The sequence below is a fragment of the Chelmon rostratus genome, chromosome 4 (assembly GCF_017976325.1).
Source record: "Chelmon rostratus isolate fCheRos1 chromosome 4, fCheRos1.pri, whole genome shotgun sequence".
NCBI lineage: Eukaryota > Metazoa > Chordata > Actinopteri > Chaetodontiformes > Chaetodontidae > Chelmon > Chelmon rostratus.
Genome location: NC_055661.1, coordinates 29,789,323 through 29,802,900, shown reverse-complemented (window position 1 = coordinate 29,802,900; position 13,578 = coordinate 29,789,323). Strand labels below are relative to the sequence as shown.

General features: G+C 46.0%; 1 protein-coding gene across 1 annotated transcript in view; it reads right to left on the bottom strand.

Annotated features, from left to right (window-relative positions):
* Positions 1-13,578, bottom strand: part of patj (PATJ crumbs cell polarity complex component) — a 54,928-nt gene that overhangs the window by 33,289 nt on the left and 8,061 nt on the right. The window contains exons 7-13 of the mRNA XM_041935934.1: positions 9,715-9,843; positions 5,435-5,683; positions 5,219-5,321; positions 4,555-4,643; positions 4,229-4,358; positions 2,908-3,033; positions 1-20 (exon numbers count right to left, since the gene is read on the bottom strand). The exon at positions 1-20 is cut by the window's left edge and continues 42 nt beyond it. Coding sequence (XP_041791868.1) covers positions 1-20; positions 2,908-3,033; positions 4,229-4,358; positions 4,555-4,643; positions 5,219-5,321; positions 5,435-5,683; positions 9,715-9,843 — 846 coding nt within the window. The remainder of the gene's footprint in view (positions 21-2,907; positions 3,034-4,228; positions 4,359-4,554; positions 4,644-5,218; positions 5,322-5,434; positions 5,684-9,714; positions 9,844-13,578) is intronic.

The following is a 13,578-nucleotide window of genomic DNA, read 5'->3' as shown; positions in this document are numbered from 1 at the left end:
CCTCAGTTCTGCATCTGTAGCTGCACACACACACAGACAAGCACACACGCAGACACACACACACACACACACACACACAAACACACACACACACAGACACACACAGTCATGTAACATCACCGTGAACGATGCAAACGAACGAGTCGTACTGCAGCAAAGTCTGCCGGCAGGTCTCCTGTTACTCATCAAAGACATCACATATTATGACGCTGACAGATGATGATTTCACCACAAAGAGCAGCGTCTCTTTCTGTTCACTGACGTTCAGTTTTTTTTTTATTTACGTGTTGCTACCTGTAAGCGTCGGTGAGGAAGTCAGGCTCCTCTAATCTCCAATCGTCATTAGACACAAAGTTTCTCACATACATGAGACGCTGTGGAAGAGCGGTCAACTGAAAATGGAGGGGTCCAAGTTGAAAAAATGTAACTTTATGTAAATTGGTGCAGAATACCGCCGCAGGCTGTGCAGCGTTTTGTTGGACAACACGATAAACTGAGAGGGAACTCGGAGAGTGCAGACCTCCGGCCGACAGGCCAACAGTCCACTCTTCTATCATATGCAAATCTCGAGCGCGGCCGCTCTATATGTCTGGATATCTTTCCAAATCAGAATTTCATATTTGGATGTGAGTCAGAGCAAAATTAGCTGCACGATATGTGTGTTTTCAGCCTTCCACCTCATGAGGAAAAAAGGCGTTGGTGCAGTTGTGGTAATGCTACGGTTGAAAGCAGCGAGCGCTCCATGACGACTGCGTTCTGGATGAAGTCTGAGCAGCTGCACGTGTCCACATGTGAAGTCATCGTGTTTCTACCATCAGCTACGTTTTGTCACTATTGAACTTTACTGTTGACAGGACACAGCAAACATCTCCAGTTTTTACTCTGTGTTTTCTATCTGTAAAAGCAGTGAAGTGTTTTTTACGTGAGTGACATCATCACAGCGGAAAGTCTATGGAGCGGGAACGGGTGGGCGGGGCCGGTGGCGAGCCAGAGAGCATTCTCCTGTACTTCGCTTCCTCATCATTACTTATACAAACACTACAAAGAGCTATTTGGCACAAAGTCACACGAACTGCTGGAGAAAGTGATGTGTTGTTTATTTGCACAGCGTTTCGTAACAAGCACGATATCTGTTAGCTAATTAGCGCTGACAAACCTGCAGTGACACAGAGCTAATGTTAGCATCAGGCACACGACTGCTGCTGCTGCCCTCTGTACTAACGGTGTCATGCAGTAACTCGGTTTTCTGTTTGTGTTTTACTGTGTGTTAAACTGCGACAGGAGTACTGGTACTAACAACCGTGTATTTAGTGTGTTTCACAGCTGGTGGTACTGCAGCAGCGTGAGAGGAAAGCCTGAGCTGTAGTTCTTCTGTAGTTCAGGCTAAATGACTCAAATGTAAACTGTAAAGTAAGCAGCTGCAGCTGTGGAGGCTGCGACGTTGCATCTGTGTTTAATGTCTCTGCGACAGCACGCTGTGAAATGACAGGAGGATGAATGGGTTTTCCGGAGCAGAGTGACGGCAGCAGGTTGAACATGAAACATTAACATTCGCGGCAGATTAGGGAGCGACTCTTTGAGACGGACCTGCTGAACGGTCTCCGGGCTGCTCCCTGACCCTTCAGGCTGATTTCAGGGAGGAAACCACCACTGCTGAGCTCAAGAAAAACACCCCCAAATTCTCACAAATCTCCTCACATGTTGAGGTATTTTGCAGCCGGTCTGGCGGCGTTACAACAACAGCCTCTGATTAAATTAGCATTGCTAACCTCGGCCTTCACAGTGCAATTAATCTGCAGCGTTTGGCTGAATAAACAGGGTAATACATCGCCGTGAGGCTGTCAGACAGCTCGGACACTTTACATCTGTTGGCCGGGAGCAGGCAGGCGGCGTGCTAAGTGTTAGCGTGGCGTTTTGGCCACTTAGCAAAGCTAATGAGGAATAAAAAGAGAGGAAATAATTCAGAGAAGAGTGCTGTTAGAGGCCTGTGCTGACATGTCTGCAGGAGCTCTCAGTGAAGGTTTTTACTCGCTGCTTTTATCTACTTAACATACTCAGAGTTTGAGCTGGATCCATGAATCCACAGCCTGTTTCACACGACTGAACGTACATTTTAAGGTTCAGTCTTTTGAGAAAACCTTTAACATTTTTCACTTTTCTAAGTAAATAATTCGAGTAAACAAGCCTGTAAAAATGAGAAATAAAGCTGTAACTGTGTAAAAACTCACTTGGCAGAGGAGATTCCAATAAACATTCATTTATAACTGTGGCGGTTAATCTGCTTAACACCAAAACGTCACATGCAGTGGTTCGATGCTCAGCGTGTTCAGATGGAGCACATTACACCGTCTGTGTTTTTTTATTAGTTATCTGTTTGTGTGCAGTACTTCTGTAATTAACACTAACATATGGGACAATTCAGTTTGTTCACAGGGAGCGTACAGCACAGATACTCCTGCTCCTCAGAGGATAAACCCCTCAGATATCTAATGAACCACTGAGCTCTCCTCTAGCGCCACCTTCAGGACAAACTGCACATTTTTCACTCAGATAAATCATCAGTGTGTGTGTGTGTGTGTGTGTGTGAGCGTGTGTGTGTGTGTGTGTGTGTGTACGCGTGAGTGTGAGTGTGTGTGTGCGTGTGTGTGTCTGTGTGTGAGTAACTGTGTGTGAGTGAGTAAGTGTGTGTGTGTGTACGTGTGAGTGTGTGTGCGTGTGTGTGTGTGTGAGTGAGTGAGTGTGTGTGTGTGTGTGTGTGTGCCTGTGACTGTGACTGTGACTGTGACTGTGAGTGTGTGTGTGTGTGTGTGAGTGTGAGTGTGTGTGTCTGTGTGTGTGTGTGTGTGTGTGTGTCTGTGTGTGTGTGTGTGTGTGTGTGTGTGTGTGTGTGTGTGTGTGTGTACTCACCTCTTGTTTGCTGTGCTGTGTTGGAGTATGTTGTTTCAAGTTTTGGTGTCACAAAACCAAACCCAGACGAGCGAGTCTTGACCTCCACTGATCTCCTCAATGACACACGAGACGACTCCCTCTCCACTGAGACACACACGCGCACACACACACACACGCGCACGCGCACACACACACACACACACACACACACACACACTCACAGTCTCACACACACACACACACACACACACACACACACACACACACACACACACAGAGGAGACAATCATTTCTTGCGTCTCTTTCATGGCGTGAACGTCCTGCAGGAGAGTCTGTCTGAAAGTTTGTTCCGTCTTTTCTATGAATCATCTGCAGAACTTAAAAGCCTGGCTGTGGCCCACGTTCAGGGAACACGGTCTGACCCTTGACCTCCTGGTGATCTGTAAAACTGAAGTTTATTTTCCTGTCAGGCTCATCATAACTCATCATAAGTCTGTGGAGATAAGGGAGCAGCAGAAATGACCAGAATATGAGAAGCTGAAACCCTGAGCCTGCAGGCTGAACTCAGCTGGTTTCCAGTTCTCTGTGTTTTCTCAGTAATGAAAGAAAAGACGTCTGGAGGAGATAAGAGCCCCGCGCTCCTCCTCTTCTTTAAAAATCACTTGTTTCTCTCTGGCCCGGAGGCTGACCGGTGCAGGCCGCCGGCCGATCGCGAGACAAAAAAATGACCCCGGACTGAGAGAATTAATCTCTGCGGACGCTGGTGGGGGAGGAATCGCGGGCTTTCTGTGGACAGTTTGGGAAAATTACACTGAGCTGTAAACAAATTTGTCATCTTAATCTGGCTGAGAGGACAGAGGCAGAGAGGCCTCGGACAGGAAATAGGAAGCAAAGCTCTGATGAGTTTAACACAGAGAGTTAACTTCTCTCACTGTTTCTGCACAGCCTGAACCCACAGAGAGCCACTTCACCACACGAGCAGCTGGACGAGCTGTGTGAGATCAAAAGGCCGACAACAGGAACTAATCAATGCTTCTTGTAGGATTGTATTAGTGATGTTTCGATCATATTCTTACAGTATTAAACTGTTGTGCTTCTTTTCATGTCTCGTTTTCACGTCTGTACTTTGAATCATCTTTTTCCATCATTGATTACTGTAATAACAAAGATGAACTCTGATTTCATTCATAAATTGACTGATTGATTGATTGACCAATTGATTGATTTTCCTCCAGATCTTTGCTACAGTTCTTCGTCCATCAGTGCCGGCCTACCTGCTCAAGTGCTGTCCAAAAGTCTGTATGTCTGTCTACATGTACCTGTCCCTCTGTCTGTCTACCTTTGTCCAAGGATCTCTCCAGAGCTCTGGGTTTCTTCCTGACCACACAGAGAACGACAGTCTGACCCGTCCTCTTCATCACCTCCAGAACCTCCTGATTGGTCAGACCGTGGAGACTGATGCCGTCCAACTGTTGAGACAGACAGGGGGGCAGAGAGAGACAGACAGGTAGAGACACGAGAAGGAGACGGACAGGTAGGGACAAGAGGAGACAGAGGTATGAGGTATGAATAGAGGTGGAGTTTGTCTTTCTAACACAGAGACAGACAGACAGACAGACAGACAGACAGACAGACAGACAGACAGACAGACAGACAGGTCCTTACAGCGATCAGTCGATCATGGATTCGGATGTTTCCGCTCTGATCTGCTGCGCTGCCTGGAACCACATGTTTGACAAACACACCTACTGCATCTGAACAGAGACAGACAGAGAGACAGACAGAAGGGGAGGGGAGACAGGAAGAGAGACAGGAAGAGAGACAGACAGAGAGAGGGGGAGAGAGACAGGGAGAGAGAGGGGGAGAGGGACAGGGACAGAGAGGGGGAGAGAGACAGGGAGAGAGACGGGGGGGGGCAGGGAGAGAGAGGGGGAGAGGGACAGGGAGAGAGACAGAGAGAGTTTCGGTTTTATTGGACCATTAAAGACAGAGCTGCAGAATATGGAAAAAATAGAAGCTGCAGGTAAAGACAGATGTGTTTATGTTCAACTCCTCAGCATAAATTAACAAAACGTATGAGACCTTCACAATAAAAGGCCTGAGCTGCTTCAGAGTAAAAGACCATGCAGCTGCCGTAGCGACCCCCTCTTGACTCCAGGCACTCTGAAGCTCTTACTGTGAAGGTGCAGCATACCATAATCAGAATGTTTGAGCTGGAATGAAATGCTCAGGGCTGGTGAGGAGGGTTAATCTTGTTTTAAGCGTGTTTTCCTGCCTGACCCGGGCTGCTCGCTGTGTTTTGGCGTGTTTGAACTCTTTCCTGCCCTACCTTGGCTGGTCAGGGGGTTGCAGCCGATGATGGAGATGCCGAGGCTCTGGCCGTCCTTCTTGGTTAGAGGGACCTCGTGGATCTCATATCCCTCCAGGTTGGGCTGAAACCAAACAAACACACAGAAATCGTATGTTTCAGCTGAGACTGTGCAGCCAGAGAGTCTGTTCAACATCCATCTCTGAACTTGGACACGATTAATACGTAATGATTCACCGTCTTGCTGATCCGGCGTTGCAGGGGCGGGTCCAGGGGACGGGGGGGTAAGGAGGAGACGGGGGCGGAGTCTGGAGGTGGCGGGGGAGGCGGGGCTGTCGACCTCTGACCCTGGAGATCCCTGGCGATCAGCATGGTCACGTGACTCCCACACCCCTGAAGCACCTTGACAACTTGGTCGCTGGTGAGGCCGCTGGTGGGCGTCGTCCCGATGCGAAGGATGTGGTCACCTGTGCGGAGACGTCCGTCCTGGTTGGGAGAGGGGAAGAAGAACGTGACAGCCAATCATAGCAGTGGCTCGGGGTCTTTATTTAGCTCAACTGTAGAGAGAAACAGGCTTTTATTAGAGAGGGTCTTTACATCCAGCCAACACTGCACAGGGCACCTTTAGCTTCAGCTTTTAGCTTCAGCTCAGAAACACCAGTGTTCAGGTCTCTGACTGGTTTCCAGAGTGTGTCAGAGGAGAAAGCTTCAATTACCATCACTCGTCCATTAATAGATGCATTCAGGTGGTGATTTGTTCATTTTTAACAGGGTGGATGGCCCAATGGGAGCACCCCCTGCCCCTTGCCCCCACACACACCTATGAAGACCTCCCAGCCTCGTCTGACTGATTATAGAGACATCATTGGAATCCAACAGACAGCAGTGTGTCTCTATGATCCTCCATGATGACACTACTTTGATCATGGTGGTGACATCACTCCACAGAGTATAAAGGCTTCAATATAACAGCATGAGCATGAAGGTACATTGTGATGTCTAGTTTGGAGAATATTTAATCTGGGACTGAGTGATAAAAGCTCCTTCAGCACCACGGACAGCTCCGTGGATTCATCAATACACCATCAGACTGCTGATCGGGTTCATTGACTCTGACTGACAGTAACCTCAGTATACTCAGCTCAAATCTTTTTTATTCAGCCAAAAAGAAGAAGTCACCAGAGCCAAAGGAGGTTTAACTCAAAGGTAAATCATTTAAAGAAAAAGCTAAAACGGCCTTCAGTCTCTTTTAGATCACACCCAGACGTTTCCTCTTCAGCTGCGGAGAATCGAGGAGATCCTGAACGTGACGGAGCTCACAGATCTTTGACTGCTGCTTCACATCATCGACTGCTTTATTACCAAACATCAACAGACCAACACGAAGAACGATCGAGATTTATTTCTATTACTGTCTAGTCTGTGGCTTAGGCCTCCACCTTCAGCACCCTCCAAATTTTCTACCCCCTACCCAAACCAGGGTTTGTATTCCCACCCCGCTTTTATTGGTGCAGTTGGTGAGAGGCAGGGGTAGATGATGGTAGTGTGGCAATCGGCAATTACATGTGGCATCTAGGCCTGTGGTAGCAGCGTAGCAGCTAACAATAGCTAAAGTGGTGATAGTATGATAGTATCTTAACAGTTAGCATTGGCAGCTAGCAGTTAACATTAACAGTATAGATGAATCTAGCTGTATTGTCTTCTTCTGTTCCTCTTAGCAGGTAGCGGTTAGCATTAGCATTAGCTAAATGGTAGCATTGGTACTGGCAACTACCTGGAGCATCTCTGGGTCAGTTGAACGTGGCAGTGCTGTTTGGATTGTGTAGGAGCAGTGTGAACTGGCACTGGGGGGGGTTGACTCTGGGACGCCGGAGCTCACCGCCTAGCCTCCTGGAGGTGTAGTGGGACTAAGTAGGCGAAACACCGTTGAAGGGAGGTTTCCACCTGATGACTCCCAGAGATGTGTTAGGAATCACTGCTCTTTGGCAGGTATAGAGGCAGATTAGAGCTCCAAGGTTCTTCGCTGAGAATGAATCCTCTTTTTGTTTAAATTAACTATTCTATAACCTTTACAGTTTCTGTCAAAATACTTTCTATTCGATCTCATTTATGTTTATCCGGTTAAATGATTTAATTACAAAACGTAATTATTTGATTTGTCTTTATGGATGAAATGTGCTGCACAGACAAACCCGCTTTGTCTTTTAATGTGAAAGATCTATAAAAAGTGTTGAGTTTCACTGAATGAATGAATGAATGAATGAATGAATGAATGAATGAATGAATGAACGAGAGTCAGAGTGAACTACAGGAAGTGTTTTCAGTGGTGAGACACGACTGTGTTTCTGCTCAGACAGATTTTCTGATGACATGTGAGACATCAGTGTTCACACTTTTTGCCCAGCTTTGAGTCGGCTGAGCTGTACACACTCAGCTAGTTCTTTAGATTCTGTCAACATGTGAACGTCTGAGAATTTACAGTAATTTAATTCAGCTAAAGACGCTTCTGTAGTTTTTTCTTTTCACAGCAGATTAAACTGTTGTCTGAGCGACGAGGAAAAAGAAATACAGCGAGTACGTGACCGCTGCTGAGGCTCTGTGGATGGAGAGGATAAGAAGAGACTGTGGGGCTGGAGTGAAGAGACAAAGACACGAGGAGGACGGAAGGAGAGAAAAGAGGGAGGAACGAGAAGACAAAATAATCAGGTAAAGAGTGAGGCAGAGGAGTGGGGGGGTGAAGATGAAAAAAGAGAGTTGAAAAGGCTCAAAGCATCCAGATTGTATTTGAGCAGCCTGGCTGGTGTCGGAGCTCTTCCCTCTTCTCTGCAGAGAAATTAATCTTGTCCAATTAATCTAATTGATCTAATTAATCCATTTACGAGGCGATAATTCCTCCTTCAGTCCCGCTGCTGCCTGCTGTCTGTTCTGCTGCACCGCTCGCGCTTTATTAACTATTATTTATGCAGAAAACGTCCACTGAGCTTTAATTCCTGCTTTGACGGCGCAGGTTTCCGGGCTTCAGTGCCTTGCTCAAGTGCTCTTTGTCAGCACATGTGGAGGGAAAGGAAGGATGTCTTCATGTTTCCACACACATCTGCCTGGACAGATGGATGATGGTGCAGATGGAGATCATTACAAAGCAAAAAACAGGCAGACAGTCCTTCAAAACCTCTACTCAGCAGTCCCACTGATCCTTTTCCAAATCGTCCATCAGTTTTAAATGGATTTCTCTCCGTCCAGGAAGTCTTTGGTTCATCTCTATGAAAATCAACTGGCTGACACTTGAAGCTTGCAGCATACAAATAATAATTCCTCAACCTCAAAGTCTTGACATCTTCAGTTCTGGCTCTAATTATACGTCACTGTTTCAGCCGAGTTTCACACATTAATTCACCTCGATGGGAACGCAACAATCGCTGTCGACCAACAGAAACTGTCTCCGGTTGACCTTTGAGGGAAGACAGAGTCCAAAACAGAAGAAGACAACGTTAAATTATATCAGGCTGCTCTGCTTAAGTCCGTCTGCACAAACCAGGAGATCAGAGTCGATGGTAAAACACATCTTTTAGGTAAGCAGTGAGCTGAACGTACAGTTAGAAACCGAATCAGCTAGAGCGCTACCTGACACTGAGTGACAAGAGCTAGCATGTTCCCACTGACTAGCGTGTTAAGCTAATAATGCTAATAAAACACGATGGTAATAAATCAATGCATCAATATAACAAATATAACAGTATATAATGTAAACACTGTAACATATTAAAATATTTGATGATGAGGAGGCTGTAACCTTCCTCACATGAACACACAAAACTAAGAAAAATGTCTGATTTTATGTTTTCCATCGTTTGTTCTTTGAATGACGTCGCCTCGTTGTGTCTCTTCTTCTGTGGTGGTTTATCTCGGGGTAGTGTCTGATGTTTGGGTCACAGTCGGGGGGGAAAACCTCGTTTCGTTTGTATTTTCTTTTTTTGACTTTCTGTGAATTTGAGTCACATTTGAGCAACAGCTGTCTGGTCTCATCAAGCCCTCGTCAACGTCTCTCTTGGAAACAAAAGGCAACACACCGGAGTCCAGATCGAGCCACGATGGCGTTTGGCCCGATAAGCTGACATCCTGGTTCTCATCGTGCAGAACATCCCAGCGACTGTTAGTTCAGTCTGTATGAGTCCAGTGTGTGCTGCGGGGGTCACACGAGGCTACGCACTGTGAATGTATGAGCCACTACAAGACGAAGTGTGTTGTGTTCCAAGGTCAAGGCTGATGTTTCACAATAACAATCATTGTACACATGATCATATATATTTATATATATTAATATATACATCAGTACAACATATAATATTTATAATAATATGAACACATGACGAACAACAAGCAGCCAAAGTCAATCAGAGACGACTGCAGCAGTTTAAAAAGACCCTGACAGGGAGCTTCAGGTGTATTACTCATTAATAACACTGATCAGCTGACCGATCAGCTGACCGATCAGCTGACCGATCAGCTGACTGACGTACCTTGTCTGCCACACTGTTCGGGATGAGCGTCCTGACCACCACCCCGCTCGTCTTCCCTCCCACGATGCCGAAGCCCAAACCAGAACCATCGTTCACCAGCTGGATTTCCTCCACGTGGCCCCACTGATCCTTCAGCACAGGATGGAGGACACACACATGTTAACGACCAGGTGAAGAGGTTGGACAGGTGTGACAGGTGTGACCCCGGCAGGTGTAAACAAACCAAAGCGTTTTAAGATGCTGGGAGATTTAAAGCTTCAATAAACTTTGCATTAGGAGTTTGGAGTGTACTGATGATTCGTGTAATGCAGGTGTGTATTTAGTAAAAAATGAAAGTAAAACTGTTGATTGGGAGTTAATTAACATTTTGATGACACGCTGTCAAAGGTTCACCTGCTTGTTCCAAATATTTCAGTAAAACAGGAGCGGAGAATCAACCTGTTGGTCTGGTAAAATATATAAGTGCAGTTTTCCTGGTAGTACAGTATTTTATATAGTATTTATAGTAAATTCATTAACATACTTTTTCATTTGTTTTCTTCATCATTTCTTTTGTATTCATATTCATCTGCAGGATTTTTCTTGCACTATAGTGCTTCTGTATGAACAGTGAGGGGAAAAAAAAGAGTTTGTTCATTTTGTGCTTTTTGAAGAGCTCAACATGTGACTGAGCTTCGGCCTTCAGGGTCAGAGGAGACTCCAGTCCTCTCAGCTGATTCGTGGACGCTGGTGGACTCTGTTTGCCTGATAAGGTCCGATCACTCTGCTGCTGAGAGTTTATTGGAGGCAAAGTGTTGAATGTGGAAATAAACAGTGTTGGCTCTATACAATCTGGATGGATGTAGTCCTGTACGTGGAGACTGTTCTGAGGTCTGCTGTGTGAGCTGTAAACACAGGCCACAGTGCCGGTCGTGCTCACGTGTTAAAGTCTATTTCCTGAGTTTGATGAAGCTCCAGATGTTGTCTGACATTAGAGCGGACAGATGTGGGCGGTCCTACAGCTCACACACGTTAAACATTAACGTTAGTTCACTGTTGACGGTGATTTCACGTCTTTCATGCAGGAGAAGAAACAAATCTAACAAATCAAATCTCTGACAGAAAGTCTGTGTCACAGAGACACGATACATTTTTTCACAAATGGACGCGAGCACGTTGCATTGTGGGAAATGTAGTCCACTCAGCTCCACCCTAACTGTGCAGGAACAGAGGATGACTCGAGCATGAAAGGCAGAGGAGATGTCGTAGCAGCTCTGCTCACATCTCATGTGATGAAGAAGAATCAAAAAGCCAAAAATAATCTGAAGAGGAGAAACATGAAGGTGGCGTCACAGATGATCAGAAACTGTCAAAGACTGAAAGCTGACTTATTCTTTGCTCCCAGACTGTCTTTAACTGAGACGACTTGCACAGGGTGATGAGTGTGAAGCAGAGATGCATGCTGGGAGAAAGCAGGAGCTGGGGAACTGTTGGTTTCGTGTATGATTGACAGGAGGCTGGTCATGTGACCTGGGTGAGTCATGCAGTTGCTCTTCAGTCCATCTCCTCTTGAGGTGGTTTTAAAAGCCCCTTCAGGTTTCTTTAATCACACAATCTGTTATTTTTTAATCTTCGTTCTTTCTGCTTTTTGTCATTTTTAGTAGAGTCATAAATTAACTCTAAACTCCCGAGCACATTCGCTGCCACACTGTCCCCATCAATGGGGGGGGGAAATATTCACGAAACAGACAAAAGCTGTAAAATCACATCGGACTCGTTGATTTATATCTTTATGATGAGCGACAGGCGGCGTCAGCCGGAGTCCAGCAGCCGGAGGAGCTGGACTGAACAGCGGCGGCGGCAGAGGGTCAGAGAGGCCCGAGGCCGGCCGGCAGAGGAGTCTTGGCTTCAGGAGGCAGGATAGTTATCCGGGCCAGGCGAACAGCAATAAAATCCCAGCCAGAGTTGTGTTTTTTATGCCCGCGGCTCCATTAAACGCGACCTCGATGGAAACGGGACATGAATAAAACAAAAGCGGGAGGATCGCAGAGGCCTGGTATGCAGGACATGGCCCAGATCCAATGAGCCAGGAGGAGGAGGAGGAGGAGGAGGAGGAGGAGGGTAACAAACAAGAGGGACGGTGTAATTCTGTGTGATAATGACCCGACGATGGAGCAGAGCAGAATGATTACGGCTCAGACTAACCTGTGATCCTCCGCTCACATTAACAGTCCAGAGCTGCTCCACGCTGTCAGCGCATCGTTTCTCTCTCTCAAATCTTTCCTTTGGCTTTTTTAAATGTCAAAGTTCTCAAACATTTTCATGTTCTCTCATGTATTTTGTCCAATAACTCGGGCATACGCTAACATTTTCTTTAATTTCACTGTCCAGGAAATTGATCTTTCTGTTGCAGACTCTGTTTGCTTTCTTCATCCTTCTCTTTCTCCCTCTTACCAACGAATATCAGCATTTAAAATACGTGAAGTGAGATTCATGTTGAAGAGAAAATGAGACGCAGTCACAAAGACTCCAACACCCACAATGCTCGGCGTGAGAGCAGAGGTCAGCCCGCTCTCCATTCATCGCTGTCAGCAGCTCTATTGTTGTTGGTGTGGAGAGAACTGGTCCGATCTGGACTCCTCTGAGCTCCACAGACCACATGTTGGGAAACTCTGCTTTAAATAAAGCCAGTTAAACAGAACACAAGCTTCACCTGGCCTCAGGTGAAGTCGTCCGACCTTTGACCCTTCATCTCAGCTCAGATCTGAGCTTCATAATTGCAGCATCTTCTGTTTTCTGTCTGTCTCCGCGTGTCTCTCTGTCCTCCCCGTCTCCAGTCTTTGACTCGCCCGTCATGTCGACATTCATTGATCGCACCTCCGCAGACTTAAATACATATTGTCAGGAGCGATGCTGCGAGTGGAGCACTAACTTGATTTCCTATAGGCGTTAAGGTCGTAAAAATCATCCGAGTCAATGTCAGCAGACTCACAGCTCGTCACAGACAGGAGGTCTCACTCTGATCCGGAGGCGTGGCCTCAAAGTGACCTCCAGTTATGATTGGCATCCTCTCTGCAATGCTTGTTTTGAGTGACAGCCAAGCTGCTGTGTGTGTGTGTGTGTGTGTGTGTGTGTGTGTGTGTGTGTGTGTGTGTGTGTGTGTGGCTGAGCACACAGTACAGTATAAAGCTGATTTCACTGATGTTCCAGATCTCGACAGCCCTGCTGGTTCAGGATCAGACCTTAAAAATCATTTCATGCTGAGCCATGAAACAATGAAAATGTGCAAACTCACACTTCAACTTTCTTTCAAGTTGTTTTCCAAAATGAGAAAAGCCGACATCTGGTGTTTGAGCTCAACCTGCGCCACATGACGGTCATTTTAACCGCACCGCAGGGAACGGTGAGCGTGCTCACACTGACACTTTAACAATCTGGACAATATAATTTGAAATACATTAAATACTTCATATTGATTTTTTTTTATCCTAAAATTGATGCTAAAAATTTGGAAATGACTTTATTTCCTGATCTAAGCTTGTTTTCCTGTTTCTCTCAAACAACTGACAATAAAACTTTAGTATCAGAGCTGAAACACCCATCTGGAGTTATACTGCACATTTCTGTCCCAGGTTTAAAAATCAGCTGTTAGCACAGCTGAGAAGCTAACCGTCTCTGTAGCTGCAGTAATACAGATCATTGATCAGAGGAGAACTCAATCAGAACAGGTTTAGATCAAATCTCTGAGCGCTAACAGAGTCTACAATGAAACAGATTTTAACAGACCTGAGGATCCAGACTCTGATTTATTTATACTGGTTTTTAAACTGATTGAACAGTTCACCGCTTTGGGAAATATGCTTGTTGTTAAAGTTGTAAATGTTA